Below are 17,567 nucleotides of genomic sequence, written 5' to 3' on the forward strand. Positions count from 1 at the left end.
CCCTGTTTTGCAGAGCACTTGTGATTTGGTGAGGTGGAAGGGATAAAAGGGGACAAGAATCATGCTTGTGTTCTGGTAACCAAGCCCAGCTCTTCCAGAATTCTCCCACGGCCCTGCCCCAGACAAATGGCTATGCCCTTCATCTCCTCTCTCCTTTTATAGAACAAGAACTTAAGCTAGGGGTGATTCTCCCCACGTAAATGGTCGCTTGAATGCTCAAGGACATATTAATCCTTGGTAAAAGGATTTTAAGTCCAAAGGCAAAAATCATTGCCTGAAAAAAGGAGCTACCCCATGAGTACCCAAATTTTCCTGGAGTCAGAGGCTTCTGGATGTTCAGTGACTTATGCAGTATTGCTGTCATGGCCCAGGAGAAGCAGGGAAGAGGCAGCTCGCAACCAGAAACAGTGAAATGGAAAGAGTCCTACTGACATTGTTGAACTTTGGATTTCACTTAGACATTCATTACTGACAGGATGACTGACAGGCCTCTCCAGTTTTCCACAGGAGGCCTTTTCAGTATCGTCTGTATAATATAATTGTCTTATTGAAGCTGGAAACCTACATTTATCTGTATTTAAACTCCACCAGTTCCTAATGTGTGGGTGCCAAGAGATGTACGCAAACATGCCTCAGGAGGAATTAAGAACAATTTATGATAACTAAGTTCTGGTTTCTTGCAAATGCAGTATTTTAACTCCACTGAGTTAGAATATACCTGATCTAGCATAAGGAAAGAGCAACACATACGTACACCATCTACCCAGAGAAAGTCTCATAGGACAAAACTATGCTTTAAAAATGTTTCTTACACTTTTTAAAGGGTGAATTCGTACCGATTCAATGCTGGAGAACACCATAGCTGTAGTATTTTAACCAAATACATGACACTTCAAATTTCCCTTCAAAATGTGATATTTGTGAAAATGCATCTGAGACTAACACAGTATAGCGTAAATACTCTGACAAAGCAATACAGCTAATAACAAAGACCACAGAGATTATGCATTTATGACTACAGGACAGCCTTGTACCATTCACAATTCTTTACAGACCTTTAACTGACACATGTGACAACCCCACTGTTTATGTCTAATCTGTGTTTTCACATTAAAATAATTCCCGTCCTCTGGTGCACCAGATCCTCTGACACTGATGCTTTTCTACCCACTTATTCCACCTGGGGGTCTGAACCAAGGCTCAGCACAGTCAACGGGGGGCATTGCACTGATGCCCACAGGCTCTAGACCCAAACTGAAGCAATCTCCACACCTTCAGACAGGTCTCAGCTCTCTGTTCAAAAAACCTGCCCACATGTTTCAGCCAGAGAAACTCCCCAAGATGGCAAACTGCACTCCACGGAGTTAGCCTAACATGCTAAGAAAATGAGTGGTCTCAAGCACCTTCCCACAGCGGTAAGACACAAGCCTTTACTCACGGAGCGTGTTCATGAGCTGATTGCTTCCTTGTGGTCTGCTGGTGCCATTAGCAACAGCATTCCTGTTGTTGTACTGCTGGTGCGGTGGCTGGGAAGGGGAAACATGTGCTGGCTCTTCCCCCTCACTGCTGGAGCTTTCATCTTCACTCCCAGATGAGTTTTCTGAATCCGATGAGCTGCTTCCACTGCTGCTGCTCATCTGCTCGATAATCTCAACCTCTGCTCTCAGCTCTGAAATAAAAGGACATTCATGTGGCTGAAAACATAAACAGGGCCCCATGGAATTTTGGAAAAGAATGTGAAAATGCAATAGTTTTGTCAAGTATAATTTATCACATCAAAATATCTCACATGAAAGTGAGAGGCAGGAAGAAAACCCAAAACATTCTGAAAACTTTTTTACTTAGTTGTTGTAGCTGAATTTAAAGATGTAACAGCATAGGTTAGTATCATAAAACCTTCACTTCCACTATTACTATTTATATACTTTACGCTCCTGAAAGTACTTCCTGCTTCATTATTTTCAGCAGGTTATATGCTCCACATACAAAAGTACACACCCTGAGTAACTTTTATAGGCCAACATCCAGCCTGTTTTTTAAAAGCATCTTAACATGAAGGAATCTAAATTGGAAGATGTCAGTGACATTTAGGCTTTTGAAAAACATAAAAAGGCAGAGCTGGCGGAGCATAGGCACATGGGCACAATGGAAACTGCCTTGACTTCATGTAATGTACGAAACTGTTCCAGCGCAAAGTCACACAACTTATTTTTAACAAACTTCAAAAGCAGATGGATGACATCAGATAACTTTGCAGTGGGGCAGATGAGAATATTCACATGTTGGGGAGTGGTAATAATACCTTAACACACTATACAGCTTACAAGTAGCCAGGAAAATACAGGGACTACTCTGGAACAGGGAAATTATTCAAGTCAAACACACCCAACTTCAGGGTTTCCAGTGCAAAGAAACACTGGAATACCATGACAGCACCATGACAGCCAGTGTTGACTGAACAACTGGTTACAAAACAGTTATTAATGTAAGTCACCACAAATCATACCAAATTGTTAAATTTGACATAAGTGGCCTAAACACTATTAGAGGACAATTCTTTTGTATCCACCCACAAAGCTGAGTATCTAATGACTCAGTTCATCTAGGCAGGTTTTCATGAGAGAACAATACTCACACATATGTTAAGCATAGGATGTAAAGCCTTCAAAATTTAAGCTTTTATTGTGTTAGCAGTTCTATACCCACAGGGTTAGAACTCAGAGCTTGCCCTGCAGAAGTCACAGGCTAAAGGGACAAGAATGAAAGAAGGGCGAGATGAGGTACTGTCATCTCTACCTGACAAACGGAGATCTGATGCCAGAAGTAATTCACCTTATGTCAGATGGGTGTCAGAGTGAGATGAACACCAGCCCCTCAGCTGGGGGCATCCTTCTTGTGTATGGCATAGCAGCCAGATCATGTAAAATGAGTCTTTACATAAAGATGGCACAGTTTTAATGCTTCTTATCTTCAGACCCTGCAGGAGTGAGTCTGAACAACTGGAAATCTCTTTTTTTAATAAGACCCATTTTCTTTGGGCTGCTTAATGATACAAAGTAACAGCTAAGTTTTCAGCCTCCACATTATTTGCTGGAGAGAGTTCCTCTAGCTCAGCATGTATTGGTTTCAGAAATTAAAGGGTTTTTTGCCGGTTTTAAAACTGCTACTTTTCAGTTTCAAAGCTCAGGGCCCAATTTCAAGTGCTATAGTTACAGAATCAAAGGTAAGAAAGGCATATTGAAAGGGAACAACCACGTGACTAACTCCAGCTTGGTATTTAAGGATAGTGGGGTTGCTCCCCCAACTTACTTTCTAAATCTAGACCCAACTAGATTGCCTGTGCTTTTTGTACTTTATTAGTATGCCAGGTAAAACTTACTCTTTAATCTTGAAGAGACAGTGTAAGAGACCATGGGAGGAGGGAGGAAGAATATGTGATTAAGCCAAGAGCAGATATTACATTGTACTGTAAGCTCTTTCTCCCTTATTCCTTCCCAACACAGTCTTGCAGGCTTTAAAAATCCATTTCACACCTGGAGTCTTACACACAGACAAATGAGTGCTTGTATGTCACTGTTCTCAGCCTACTCATATCGAAGATTTCAAATTGTAAATGTTCACTGTGTTCAAGGCTAAGAAATTCATAGGGGAAAGCTAAAGGAAAAGTAAACAGGAATAAGGGTTCTTTCCCTTTAAAATGGCCAGATTTAAATTTTTTTTCTCCCTAGCTTAATGATGTAAAATTTCTACATACTTCTAATGATGCAGTTGTTAGTTGTAAGTTATAGCGATGATAATAATACATCTTGGATTGTAGCAAGTACAGTCACCTATAGACCACAGTTAGGATTGCAAAAAGATTCAATAAACAAGGCTAACGAAGGACAAGTGTCTGAGAATTACACATGTATGCTTATGGAGCTAGAGCGTCTATGGCTGAGATGGAGGAGTGTTGGCACATGGGCTGAGAAGAACATGGCAGCCCAGAAAGCAGCATATAAAATAGTGTGAAAAAGGTGAAGCAATCTAAGAGGCATTGGTGGTGAAAGGGAAAAGATGCAACAAGAAATGCACTCCAGGGAACTAGGAAAAAAAAAAAAAAAACCACACACAACATCTAGACAAGAATTTTGAACTTGGTACAGTAGGTGAGGAGATACATGAAGGAAGGAAATGATGCAGTCTGACAAATGTGAAAGGAAGATTAGCCTGGCTAATTTTAAGCAGAATTAGAGATTAGTGTCTGATTGAAAAGTGAGGATTTTCTGCTGAGGAAGCAGAGAACTAAGAGCCCATAAAAGAGGTTTGGTTATCAAGAGTTAAAGGGATAATGCCTTGGAAGAAGCGGTAAGACCCACTATGCAGAATGCAGACAGGAAAAGCAAACCAGCACCAATATCACAGGCTTCAAGGACCGGGAAGTTAAGGGTGTTATCAGTGACAATGGTCACTAGTGGAAACAGGCTGAGCCTGTCTTCTAGTCAACTTTTGCCTCACAGACTGTCAGCTTCCTCTTAAGTCTCTCTTGTCTCTTAATTCCTTGAGCCCAAAATGCTAAACATTTCCTCTGTGCAGATGAGAAAAAAGTAATTGTTTCCACTAATGTTACGGTGGCTGCTGCATCTCTAAAAGTCTGTCAGGCAGAACTCCAGGGGGACCACTAAGGAAGTCTGTTCAAAACCCTCTTGTGTCATACCATCAAAGATGGTGACTAAGACAATGATGACACCAAAGCCTTGTAGGAAACCACATCTGCTTCAAAATTTTCCAATTTTGCATTTTCCTATTTGCCTGTTACGCTTAGTGCAGTTACAGGTACTGAAGCCATGGCTAAATGTTTCCTCGTGGTGCCTCCAATTAAAACTGTTGTCTGTGTATACCTGTGCATATATGCTAAGCTGACCAATGAAAGAATCAGACCTCCCCAAGATCTTTTTGTGCTGTAAGATCTAACACCTCATGCTGATGCACCTTTAAGGTTTAAAAGATGACAAGAGTCAGGATGAGCAGCAGTTACTTTTAAAAAAGCTTTCCATACAGTAGTTCTGAACACTTGTCTTAACTGAGTCTACATCATCTGAAGAAGCTGACGTTGACATGGGAACCTTAACTTTTGCACATTTCACACTACAACTGTAGGTTTTCCTTCAAGAACACAAAATGGCTTACTGTTTTACACTAGCAGTCAATGCAGTTTTTAAAGTAAAAAAATTCAAGATCAGAAATCGTTAAAGAAACAGAACAACCTTTCTCAACAAGGCTGTCTTTTGTATATATTCAGTATCAAATGTCCTAATTTCTTTCCATAATCATGTCTAAGGGTTCTTACTACTTCGCTCAGTTGCAATAGTCTATGCAGGAATTTTAACTAAAGCCCTAACCTTGGGCTGCAATAATAACAAGAACTTTTGGAAATAAATTCAGCTTTAGGGAGGATAAGGTTGTATGCCCACAGCAGAGTGCTTACTGTTAATAACGGTATGCAAGGTGGAGCGAAATCAACTTGATACTGGCACTTTGAGCATGCAGAAATGGCAGCGAGAAGAAGCAGTATTTTACACCGAAGTGCAAAAAATTTGATTGAGGTGTTCTCGAAAGACAAACACAGTGCTGTGGCATAATCCTTACACACTATGGCTGCATTTTAGGTAAACAAGATCTGCTCAGATTTTTAAGCACTGAATTTGCAGTCTCCAAACCAGAAATATGCTGCTGTGTTTTGGTTTTTTTTTTTTTTTTTCCAAGTACAGCATGCTGTAATTATGCCAGTATTATTGAAAACATTTCTGTTGTGGTCAAGTATGTCTGATAAACACTGATTATTTCAGGCACATAAATGGCTGTATTGTGGTAGATGTGTGCAAATGTTCACCACTTAATGAAACGTTATCAGATGTAGCTAAGTACTCAAAACAACGAGCTCTTACCCTCTCTTTCGCTCCCTTCATGCACAAAGGCAATATAAAAGCTTGCAGGAGAAAAGATTCCTCTGGTGCAGGACCCTAGACCCAGCCTCCCAAAGGCCTCTCTGCACGAAGGAAAGGACTGGTTCAACTCCCACATGCTCTGACTGTCCTTGGGCACTGTTGTTCGGACAGCTGGGTAACAGGACAGAGAACTACCTACCTGAAAGTTTGTTTCCCAGCTCACCTGTAAGGGGAGCTACCAGGGCAAAGCAAAAACGTGCACTGAGGTTACCTGAAAACTACTGTTAAACATCACAAGGGCTGTGTGTCTTACCACAATCTTAAGTAGGGCATACTAGGAGCAAGAGAGAGTCATAGCACCAGAGATCCTTTCAATCACCTCCTTTGGGGACTGTAAATTCTGTGCTGTGTCCGTTAAAGAAAAAACACAGAATTTCAGCTTTATCTTTCCTTCATACAAAGGAGTTACTTCACCCAAAAGGAAAGCTACCTCTCCAGTGGAAAGAACACGGTCTCTTCAGAACTTACAAGCCTTTGTTCATAAAAAGACACATTAAGGGAAGATAACAGAACTGAAGACGATCTCACAGCTTTTACAGTTACGTTCTCTTAATTATTTTCATTGTAGAACTGTGCCATACTAGTTCTACCTTTCCCAAGTAGGTTCTCATGATATAAATGGTTTAGTAATGCTGATACTCCAAATAATCAATGCTGGAAAGAAGTTATAAAATGCATATACTATAAGTAAAAAAAAAACCCTGCTCAAGTATTTGCACTCTTTTTTGGGCCTTGAACAACTCTTCCCTATAAAACACCAACTATAAGTCCTATTTTTAGCACAAGTTAGGTGTTCTTTTGCTTGATTTTGGAAACAAAACTCTACAGTGGTTATTTATTCAGAGTTACTTTTCCAATAAAAAATGATCAGGTGGTAAAAAATTACTAGGAGAGTTATAAACAATGTGACATATATTTTAGACCATTAGAAAATGGTCTTTGTGGAATAAGTGTCACACCAGACAAAAGCAATTATATTACTATTACATCGAGCAAATTGTAAAGGTAATGTTTACAAAAAAATGCCCCAATGGTTAAGTAACTTAATACACACATTTAAAATTCACAACTGATTCAATTTTTAAATTCATGTATCACCTGTTATCTTCCTCCTTACCTATTACACAGAAAATAAAAATGGCAATGCAGCTAGGGGAACTGTAGCTAACAGACTCTCAGACATTGATTCCATCTGTTGGCCAGCATCCAGGTATTGAAAATACTACTGTTGCGAAAAAGTGAGACTAGTCAGCACCTATGCAAACACAGATAGCTTAGCAGTAAAAACGTCACCTAGTGATTACCATGAACTGAAAAAATATTCTGATCAGTAATTAACATAGCCTGGGCAATTAATATAGACTAAGTCTACAAGCTAAAATAGCTATATGGGACAGAGATAAAAAGAGAAAGAAAAAGAGACCCAGAAAAAAAAAAATACTAGACAGAAAAAAAAATCTTAAAATAAAATAATCTGGTACAAGACAAGAAACACAAGAGAACCAAAAAAAAATTTAAAGTCTTCCTCATTCTGACTGTGTTGTCCACAGCAAAACCCATTATCACACCAGTATGAAAGGAGGGATGTGGGCAAAGAAAGTGCACCCTGCCCACAGTGAAACACTGAGACAAAGTGTTTCCCACTGCTTCAGCAGGAGACTGAGTCAAACCAGTCATCCCTTCAAGGTACTTTAACAGAAACATAGCAACTATATGGCAGATGTGATCAAAGCTGCAGAGGAGTGGTTGTGGTAAAGGGGAAGCTGCAGGGTTGTTCACTTTCATCCCTCCCCTACTAGCACTACTTAGCATGCTATATGCTCGAGGTCTTCTGATGGGAACACAGCCACCCAGCCCTTCCATCCCACTGGCAAATGGCTCCAACCTTACTCAGTGCAGGAATAACTTTCATCCAAGTTACTTGATTGCATAACTAGATCTTGGACCATTAGCTTTTGTTGTTGTTGTTATCGTTGCCTGAGACACCCATTCGACTTGTCCAGCACTCAGCTCCAGGTTTCTGAATTCATGCTTATTTTGTCTTCTTTTCAGAGCAGAGAAATAGTTTTGAAGAGGGAAAATAATCCGAAAAGAGGAAGTTCTCGCATGCCAGAGAAGACTGCAGTATAAGTATCTATGCTGGCAGAAAAGAATAAATAATTCACTAAGATGCCTTAAAATAAGATATAAAGATGACAAACCAGCTGTCAAGTACCATCTTTTAATCCCTGAACATTCTAAAGTTTTTATAAATTGCAGAGTCATAGTTTTTATTATAAAGAAGAAAGACAAAACCAGCCAAAACTCAGGAAACTACAAACCCTTCTTTACCTCGCTTAATGTCATCCAGCTGAGGCTCAGGCGAAGGATTATCTTTCAGAGGAGAAGTTTTAGGTCCAACTGCTGGCTTGGTTGGGGCTCTGAACTGTGAAGGAGGCTGAGATGCTCGAGCAGACTGTTGTTCTATTCGAGCTTGGATCTTACTGCTTCCCTCTGCTCTGAAAAAACAACCAGAGACGTTCAGTGGTACTGTGCAACTATGTTCAGCTTTTTCAATATCCTTGTACTAATGTATCATCTATGACTTCCTTTTGTAGGGATCTCTACTTTGTTTTATAAACAGTGAATTACAGCTTTCTGTATGCAACACTTGCTTTCAATAACAAATAAACATATACAACTACACTGCAATATCCTTACAAAATGTATTTTCAAATCCAGATGTGGTTCAGTGGTGCCAAATTCTCTACTTGAAGAACAACGAAGGCTTTAATTTAGCAATCAGTATTTGTATTTTTAAAAAACAATAAGCAATCATAGTAATTTAAAGTAACTACATAATAAAACAAATCCACTCAGAACAAAATCCTGCTTAAAACAATCATAGCAAAAGAAACAATTTTCTCTCTTGCAATTAAATCATCTCAAACAGAACTCTCTTAGAGGTCAACCTGACTAGAGCAATCATTCTTACTGCCAAATACAGCATGCAAGCCATTTAATTCCTGCTTTTCATTCATTTGCTATTATCCTTTAAAAATAGTTTAAGCTGTTTCCTTAGCGGGAAACGGTCTCCAGAATAACGCTATGCCTAGCTGTTCAATTCAAATCAGGTATTTCTTCCTTTCACTGAATCACTGATGTGACTGAGACTGTCGGGCAGTCAATATCCTTGGCAGAAAAAACACCCCCCAACAAAACACTTATTCAGGTCCCTCTATGGCACACCATAATGAGGTTAAAGCGTGTGCTGTATATGTCACCTCACACCAAAGCCTTTGGGGGTATGGCTTTATGTAGTGCAGCCAAGAAGCAGCTTATGTGGGTATTAGAGCTCAGTTTTGGTTCTAGGAGGGTCCCAGCTCAGCAGTGTGACACTTTGTGCCCATGAGTAAACTAATCCCATGGAGAAACAAGTTAAACTAGCCCATGCAGAACCTTCTGGACTTCACATGAATAGTGTCTAGTATCCAAACTAGTACATTTAGCACTAACTCAGGTATCTCTGTAGATGCAACCTCACAAATTAAGCACTGAACCACCTCTTCGTCCATCACTGAAATGCAGCTATTAGATAACACATTAATGCACCTTACACAGTCATTTACAGTAGGATTGAGGATTTGGGAATACACTCACTGTATCAAGTGAAAGGTAAAAGCAAAAGACTGTTTCCAGTATTATTTAGGCTCTTGGAACTACAGAAGGTTTTATGTAGAAAAAGTGCAATTACTCCCCCATGAATGCCATCAGGACATTAACACTAAAACCTCTCCTCCCCCACAGTGTCAACAAGTCGTTAAAGATCAAAGCAGCCATTAAAAAAAAAAAGACAACACTTCTGATCTGGAAAACTTAGTGACTTTGCAAAGCACTACTCCTCAAACAGAGATCTCCAATTGCTTACTGCCCTGCCTCTGCTTGAAAAAAGTTGAAATATTTTTCACCTCACCAGGGTAAAACTCAGTGCATTCAAACACCTCACTGAACCCAAGCCATCCTGAACTTCTTTGCTCATTTCTGACTTAAGCTTCACCTGGGCAAAGTCCAGCAGGACTTAAACTGGGAATTCAAATCTCATCTATGACGTGCTCATATCCACTGGATGAATGCCACATGGATGAGTTTTCACATCACTGTGTCAGAGGAGTGTTACTGTCCACTTACCTTGATCTCAAGGTGTTATTGACAAGCTTCCAGCCAACTGCTGATGAGCTGCAAATCACATTTTCAGTAGTTTTAGCAGCTAAAAGTTCTACACTGCAATAAAGTGTTTTGTTTTGTTTTTAAATGTAAAACTTGTAAAATTATTTAAGAGTTTCTTCTTCATGAGACATTTCAGTAATTGCTTTCTCTTTAGATCTCAATAACCTGTGATCCAGTGATGCTGAAAAAACATGATCCAGAGGCGTCATGTACTTGCAGAGCAGCTAGACTACTGAAAATGTTCCAACTGCACATGTTGTAGCATTTGGGCAGTGAAGAAAGAATACTGGGTCGGAGAGGATGTCCAGCCTCAGTGATTCCTCTAGGCAAAACCTCATAACGTATTTCTACAGTTTGTGTCCCCCCCCTGAGCTGGATGCATTGGACTTGTGTTCCACTTTATATATCACTTACCCAGTACAGGGATGAGTGTTTCTTGTTCCCTGACTGTATTATTAAAGCATCATGAATCCCATGGGAAACTGTAGGGAACAAACCCAGAAAAGTCTAACAATCCTTTTGACAACCTAGTATTTCCATGGTCTTTTTCAGCTAGCTAGAGATTCCTGAAACACATCCCATCCTTCAGCCAGCTTCCAAAGCTTCAAATCGTCAGAGGTGTTTCACTCCAAACTATAATTATGTCCTTTCAGCAGTGGAGAATTGACAAATTCTTCTACTCTTGAATTCACACTCTTATTTGAATTTTTAGGCAAGATAATTGGCCATGTAAAGCCCATAAGGCTTAGTAATTAATCACTACAAAATAAAACTGAATTCTGGTTCAAAAGAGTCTGAAGAAGAAACCTCAGCAAGAATTAACCCTATCAACAGCCCTATCCCCAGCTTTACCTTGTTTTCTTGACTTGAATGCTGCTATTAAGTTTTTCCAGCATATATTCCCCAGTATCATGATTGACAATAAGCACACAGTCCTTCTGATATGGCCTTTTATTTCCTTTAAACACAGTCATTGGTGGAGTTGAACCCTGGTATCAAAGAAAGAGCATACATTTGTTTGGTTATTTTCCCCTACCCAAAAGTTTATAAACACTCAGAGAAATTAATACATGCATTGTTCTGACCAAGAGGCTAAGCAGTTAGTGTTTAGTTCCTATAGAACATATTCATTCATGAAAAAGGAAACATACAGTTATATGCAGTAGATCAGACATTTCCTCATAGCAATATTATGCCTTTCATCATTTTAAGTGTCTCTGCAGTGACAAAACATCTCCATGGTTGCCATTATTTACAGTTCTCATTCCCAAAATGGTAACATAACTGAATTTACATAGCTGGCCCTGACAAGTGTCAGAAATCTTCTTGACACTTCTCCTCTGGAAATCTCAGATTTGGATAAGAAATAAAGTTCTAATTATTCGTGTAGCAGAACTGTTGCCTAAAGAAATATGTGGTCAATTGAAAAAGAATTTTAACTGCTTTGTATTTTATATATATATATACATGGCAGTATTTTAATTACAAGCAACTGTCACAAACTATGTAAGAACAGCTGCTTTCTTCAAAGTCAGACTAGCATGTAAATGCCATGCAATCATACCAAAACGTCTTCTCAAAAGTAAATGGCTTATTTTAATGCCTTCCAGAAAGTCCCCAAGTCCACACAGTGCTGCATAGAACCACAGACGTCTAAATGCTTAGACTGAGAAGCAATAAAGACAAACTCATGTGGTGGTGCACGCTGGCTAACTGATATTGCTGAGATTGTGCTCAGCTGTACTGCATCCATGCACAGGTGGGCTCATATCCCTGGTTTTGGGGCTACAGAAGGCAGTCTATGGTCTGCCTGCACACAGCAGTATGGACACATACCTGGCCATGTCAAAATAGGACAGAAATCTGTTCTCAGCTATGAAACCACCCCAGACTTCTCTGTAATGTATAGCTACTGTACGAAAGAAATAATAAAAAAAAAATTTACTCATGTGCACCTTTGCACTAGCTATAGGAAAGCAACCAAAATCAGGGAGGAAAGGAAGAAACCCACTCTCTTACATTTTGTTGAGTAGCAAAAATGAACAATCATATTTTAACCACTCAGAATGTAATTCCTGTTCTCCATATTGCAAATAAGTAGAATATGTTTGAATTTAAAATGGCTTTAGAACTGTAAGGGTGAAAAATCTGAATTCCCACAAAGATACAGTAAGAGATACAGATATGATTCAGAAATTCAGACTCAGGAAAGTCTATTCTTCAAAGACATGTTACATTTTTATCATTCCTACATTTAAGAGAGGAAAGAAACATTTATAAGAATAAAAAGCATGCTGAAAGTCAAATCCTGCTTGCTGTTGACAAGTCAGGAAACGTATAACGCACAAATTGAATGAAAATTGATCAAAGTTTGCTGGCTATCATTCTGCTACCCAGAAGCCTCTGAACTTAGCAAAGGCTGTGGGTTTTTGCTAAAAAAAAAGAAGTAGAAATGAAACCCTAATTAAACAAATTAACAGTCCCACTCTTCTATTTAAAAATTAAACATTTAGGTTTTATGTTAGTGCCTAAATAACACTGGCTTACAGATTCTGCTGATTACAGGTTAGAAGATGATGGTAGGTGAAACAGGTGATGTCATCAATTTGCTTTCATGTGAGGGTTTTTTTAACAAACAGAAATTCTTCACTTCCCCAACCAAGACTTTTTATCAAATATTAAAGCCACTAAATTCACATGTAGAAATAGTACTTCAATTTATCCAAGCACCAAACTATCTCCACTTTACAAATTATCAGAGATATCCTCAGGGACCAGACAATTTCAAAAAACAATTTAGAGTATGAATCCTATCCAGTTGTCGGGCAACTAAAAACCAAAGCAGGATCAAAGAAATTCAGTAAATCTTGTCAGGATGAAATGATTTCAAACCTTCTCACTCTTTTCCAGCATGCTTAGTGTTTTCCAGCTCTGTCTGGAACACAGGCAGTGCTGCCTTGGAACAACATATGCACAGTGGCTGCATTCAGTGCAGATAGCTGCCTAAGCCTCTGAAGCATACTATAAGCTTAAAGATGTTCATACTCATGGGAGACAAATAGATTAAATTCATCAGTACAGAGATTCAGAAAGGGATATTACAAGTGATGTTGTTCAACACAAAAGATGAATGAACAACACTGTTCCCAGTCAATCCAAGATGAATGCCACTGCTATTAATCATATTATTACCGGCTCTCAAACAGCACTATCACGCTCATCATTTTTATAGATGAAAACCAGTACGTGAATCTCTTACAGCACTAAAGGTGATCAAAGCCATACAAAAAACAGGAGTGGGGGGAAGCAGGCTAAAGCCTCATTCAGTGAGAATTATCACAATACCATCACCTACCAATTAAAAACATCAACATGCTAGAATAAACAATACCAAAAGGATGTGACACATGGCTTCCAAACTGACTGGTGCCCCCCCTGCAATCACCAAACCCATAGATGTCTGTGAATTCTGGTTTATTGGCTTAACACGTAGCATTAACTTCAGCTAGTTAACAAATCCGGTTCCAGTACGCAAGCACTTTGTTTTGTTTTGGTAAGGAAACCACTGAACCTTCAATTACAAAACAGCTGCACCTATAAAGTTTGATCACTTGTTTTATTGCTGGTTGACCACCATCCTCACACAGTAGATCTTTATGGCATAATTTGAGGAGGAAGTGAATGGGAAACCACTTCATTGCCACTCACCAGAACCGCCCCTCTCGCTTCCACTGATAAAGCTAACGGCAGGGAACCTTCTATGCTCTCTGTACATGTTTTAGTAATGGGAAGAATATGCTTACAGTCCAACCTATGGCTTCTAAACATCTAATTTTAACTAACGTCCAAATTACTCTGCCTTTCTCCCTTAAGCTGTAGCACTAAAAATAGATAGAAACCAGGCACAGAGCTTTAGCTAACAATAAAAGTCTTTTTGTTATTCAAGGAAAAGTAGGAAGGAAGGAATCAAAAGTAAAAAGCAGACTGGAACCTTACAAATAACCCTTTACAAGGACTCAATCATACAGTCCTAAAGTAACACACTACAAGTCTCACTGCTCAAACATTGAGCCCACCTGTATTAACAAAGATGAAAGTGAAATGAACATTTATATTAGACTATAACTACATTGCAAATTTTTCAGAGAGTAAACAAGGACACACATAAAACAAACTTACTGGAATATGTGGCAAAGTGATTGTTACGTCTTCTCCTTTACCCACGTGGAGGTCCCCTTCACAAGCTGTATCAAGCGATGCTGGCTTAAAATCATCTAAAGAGGAAAACAATTGCAATTACATTTCTTAGTCTTCAGAAGTGTCATCTTGCCCTGGAAAGTCACTGCATGTTTATTGTGATTATAGGGAATGCTAAAATACACACTAGTGTTTACAGCAGGGGTGGAATAATGCACCAGTACAATGTGTCTATGCTCAGCACCCCAGTCATATGATGGCAACAGATTCTAAACTTCCTTTTTAACTTGATGTAAGGTTCTAGACCTTATATTCGAAGACCAAAAGCAGATTTCTCCAAACCCCAGGCTTTGAGCGATACTTAATTTTGCAGGCAAGTGTAAAACTGTACCATGCATCTCAAAAGAGTATCAACTTCAAGACTCGGGGCTCTGTGTGGCTCCTGCCAATTCCGAACCTGGGGACTCTCTGTGACAAAGACTAATTTAGTGACACCAACTAGTTTAGCCTTACTGCTATTTCTGGCTATTTAACAGCCATCTTGCCTCCACAACACCTCCTCAAGGGTAAAAGAGACCTCGGATCCCACCTCTGAGGAAAAAGGAGGTGCTGATCTTATTTCAGCAGGCTCCACGCTAGTCCAGTGCCACTGTGGATGGAAAGTATGACTAAGGTGAGGCACTGTAACAGCTTTAAACTAACCTTAGTTTTAAGTATTTTTGCTGCATTGTATAGAATGCTTTGTCCCCCAAACAAGGCACTTCTGTTTAGTGTGTTTATTTGAACTAAGAACATTTATTTTAACTTAAAAGTATTTTCCCCTCATTATTCTGTTGTGCTCATGACCCATATAAAACCAGAAAAAACTATCAGAACCTGTAATATTTTGACAGAGGATTTAGACAAAGTGAAATAAGATCAGACAGATATATGTTGGTTTGCTTTGTTTCTAAAATAAGCCTGTGTTCAATTCTGGCATCTCTGGATATGAAAAGATGCAATTATATTCATGATCAAGGCTCTTAATTACTACATTAGTTGAGAAATTAATATCTCAGAACAAATTTAAAATATAATTCCACTATGAAAAGCACATTTGCAGAAAAGAACCCAAAACCCCTGCTTGTAATAAATTTTCATTAGGAGGATGTTAATGTCTAATTGAGTTTTAGTTTGACAGCACAACAAGCAGAGTCAGGCACACTTGACTTAATCCTCATGCCTTAACTGCCAGACCAAATCATACCCTTCATTTTCATCTGAGCAATCTATTTCTAGCTATTGTTTCCCACCTACTTTATGTGCAAGCTTGCTAAATAAAACAAACCAGCTGTACAAGAGCTATAGCCTTTGCCAAAAAAGGGATCGAGATTTTCAACAGCACAGTCACTAAATTAAAAGGAATATTACCATCACACTTCTTTCTTGGGTATCAGCAAAATATAGTTACTCTAAACAAACACTCAGCAAATTGTTTTCATTTGGTTAGCTTACTAGGTGTATGAGCTTGGCTAATCTTGCTGTAGATCAAGTGCACATATGTCCCTCCAAGTGTACCCACAGTCCTTTTTCCAAAAGTCAGATGTTTTTAAGATGTGTTTTCCTGGGATAATCCAGTTTTTTAGTCCAGTATTTCATAAACATTACGAAAAGGAATGAAGTATTTTAAGAAGGCCAAAACAAATTTAGCCTACAAAATCCTCTTATTGTAGTCTGTGTGAAGAGGATTACGGGAACAATATAAAGCTTGGATCCCAGATAAATCACTCCAGATCAACAGTTAGAAAAAAAAGTTATAACCAGGAAATGGAGAGATCGCACTTCAAAGTCATGGATGGAAAATACAGCACACAGAAAGCTCTTTTGAAATAAAACTGCATTCTTCCAGTTGTAGTCTCAAGAGCTTTGCCTTTGCAATCCCTTAAGAAATTGATTATTGAAGCACTTTCAATTCTAGAAACCCAGTGTATTTTTATCTGGATATAGCCTTAGTTTAATTCACACACTATTAGACAACAACCTCATTCATTTGATAGTTGGGCTATTTTAATTTATAAATGGAGATTTGCTAGTATGTTAGTGTTGGATAAAACTGTTCAGTGTTCTGTACAAACAGTTCAATGTACCAAACATATGGTATGGTATTTTTTTGCATGGTGGAATTACGTATAACCAGAGGGGTGAAACATACAAAATGTAAGTGTTGATCCACTAGACAGTTTACTGTTGAGCAAAATAGCTTTGCCTCAATCATTGACCATCTGCTTGAGTAACAGCTCAATCTAGAAAGCCGCTCTTTCAAGTCACACTCGGGTGACTAATATCACTGAAATTACTTACTCCTAGCATATGAGTACGGGCCATGAGCCTGGGCCTAGGATTATGCATTATAAAACAAAGAATCCTGCTGTTAACCATACAAATTCCCCACCTTCATACAAAGCTACTGAAATATGAGTTTAGTATCACTTTCATTTACGGTTGATTTACTACTCATTTTAAATCCTAGACTCTCTGAAAGGAAGAAAAAGCAGTTTCAAGAATTCAAGTACAGAGATACTGCGAGCTCCTCTTCAAAACAATCTTCTAATATGAAATACAAATGTACTCAATGCTAAGTAAAGCAGTTGGAATAATAACTGGTGTCTTTAAAAAAAACCTAGATAATACTTCCAATTATTCAAAAGCTTCATAACTGCTCAAGACCCTACCTCAAGACTTATCTTAACACTTATTAGGCAGCACTGTATGTGTCTGAATCATTTCTGCTTGCTTTCCTGGGAAGTGATTTATTACAGCTGGCTGGAGCTGGGATAGCCAGGGACAGGTCTGCTGGGCTACACGTTGCCTCATCTCGAAAAAAGCCAGTTAAAAAAATCAGACCCGCCGCACTCCTCTCCAGGCACTCCCGCCACCTGTCCTGCAACTGCCATAAAAAAATAACATAAAATAAAATGGCAACATCCCCCCCCGGCTCACGGAGGGGATCGCTTTATACTCCTAAGCGATCCACGCACGCTTCATGAAAAACTTCCTAAGCTGTTCGTCCTGCCTCGCTCAAACCTCCTCCCTACCAGCGCCCTCGGCCAGCATCCACCTTCCCCTTCTCCCCTCAGGCTGCCCACCGGGGTGGGACGCTTCTGTGGGGAAAACACTCGTGGGGGGGGGTGTCGCGGA

At 39.2% G+C, this 17,567-nt stretch overlaps 1 protein-coding gene across 6 annotated transcripts in view; it reads right to left on the reverse strand.

Moving 5' to 3' along the window:
• Nucleotides 1–17,567, reverse strand: part of EAF1 (ELL associated factor 1) — a 30,969-nt gene that overhangs the window by 12,711 nt on the left and 691 nt on the right. For all 6 annotated transcript variants that reach the window (XR_006166833.1, XR_006166831.1, XR_006166830.1 and 3 more), the window contains exons 2-5: nt 14,373–14,467; nt 11,046–11,182; nt 8,319–8,485; nt 1,439–1,669 (exon numbers count right to left, since the gene is read on the reverse strand). Coding sequence is in view for 1 of the 6 variants with exons in the window: in XM_042806393.1 (XP_042662327.1) it covers nt 1,439–1,669; nt 8,319–8,485; nt 11,046–11,182; nt 14,373–14,467 (630 nt within the window). In the remaining 5 variants the exon portion in view is untranslated. The remainder of the gene's footprint in view (nt 1–1,438; nt 1,670–8,318; nt 8,486–11,045; nt 11,183–14,372; nt 14,468–17,567) is intronic.

Source organism: Tyto alba, unplaced genomic scaffold (assembly GCF_018691265.1).
Source record: "Tyto alba isolate M040663 unplaced genomic scaffold, T.alba_DEE_v4.0 Super-Scaffold_46, whole genome shotgun sequence".
Taxonomy (NCBI): Eukaryota; Metazoa; Chordata; class Aves; order Strigiformes; family Tytonidae; genus Tyto; species Tyto alba.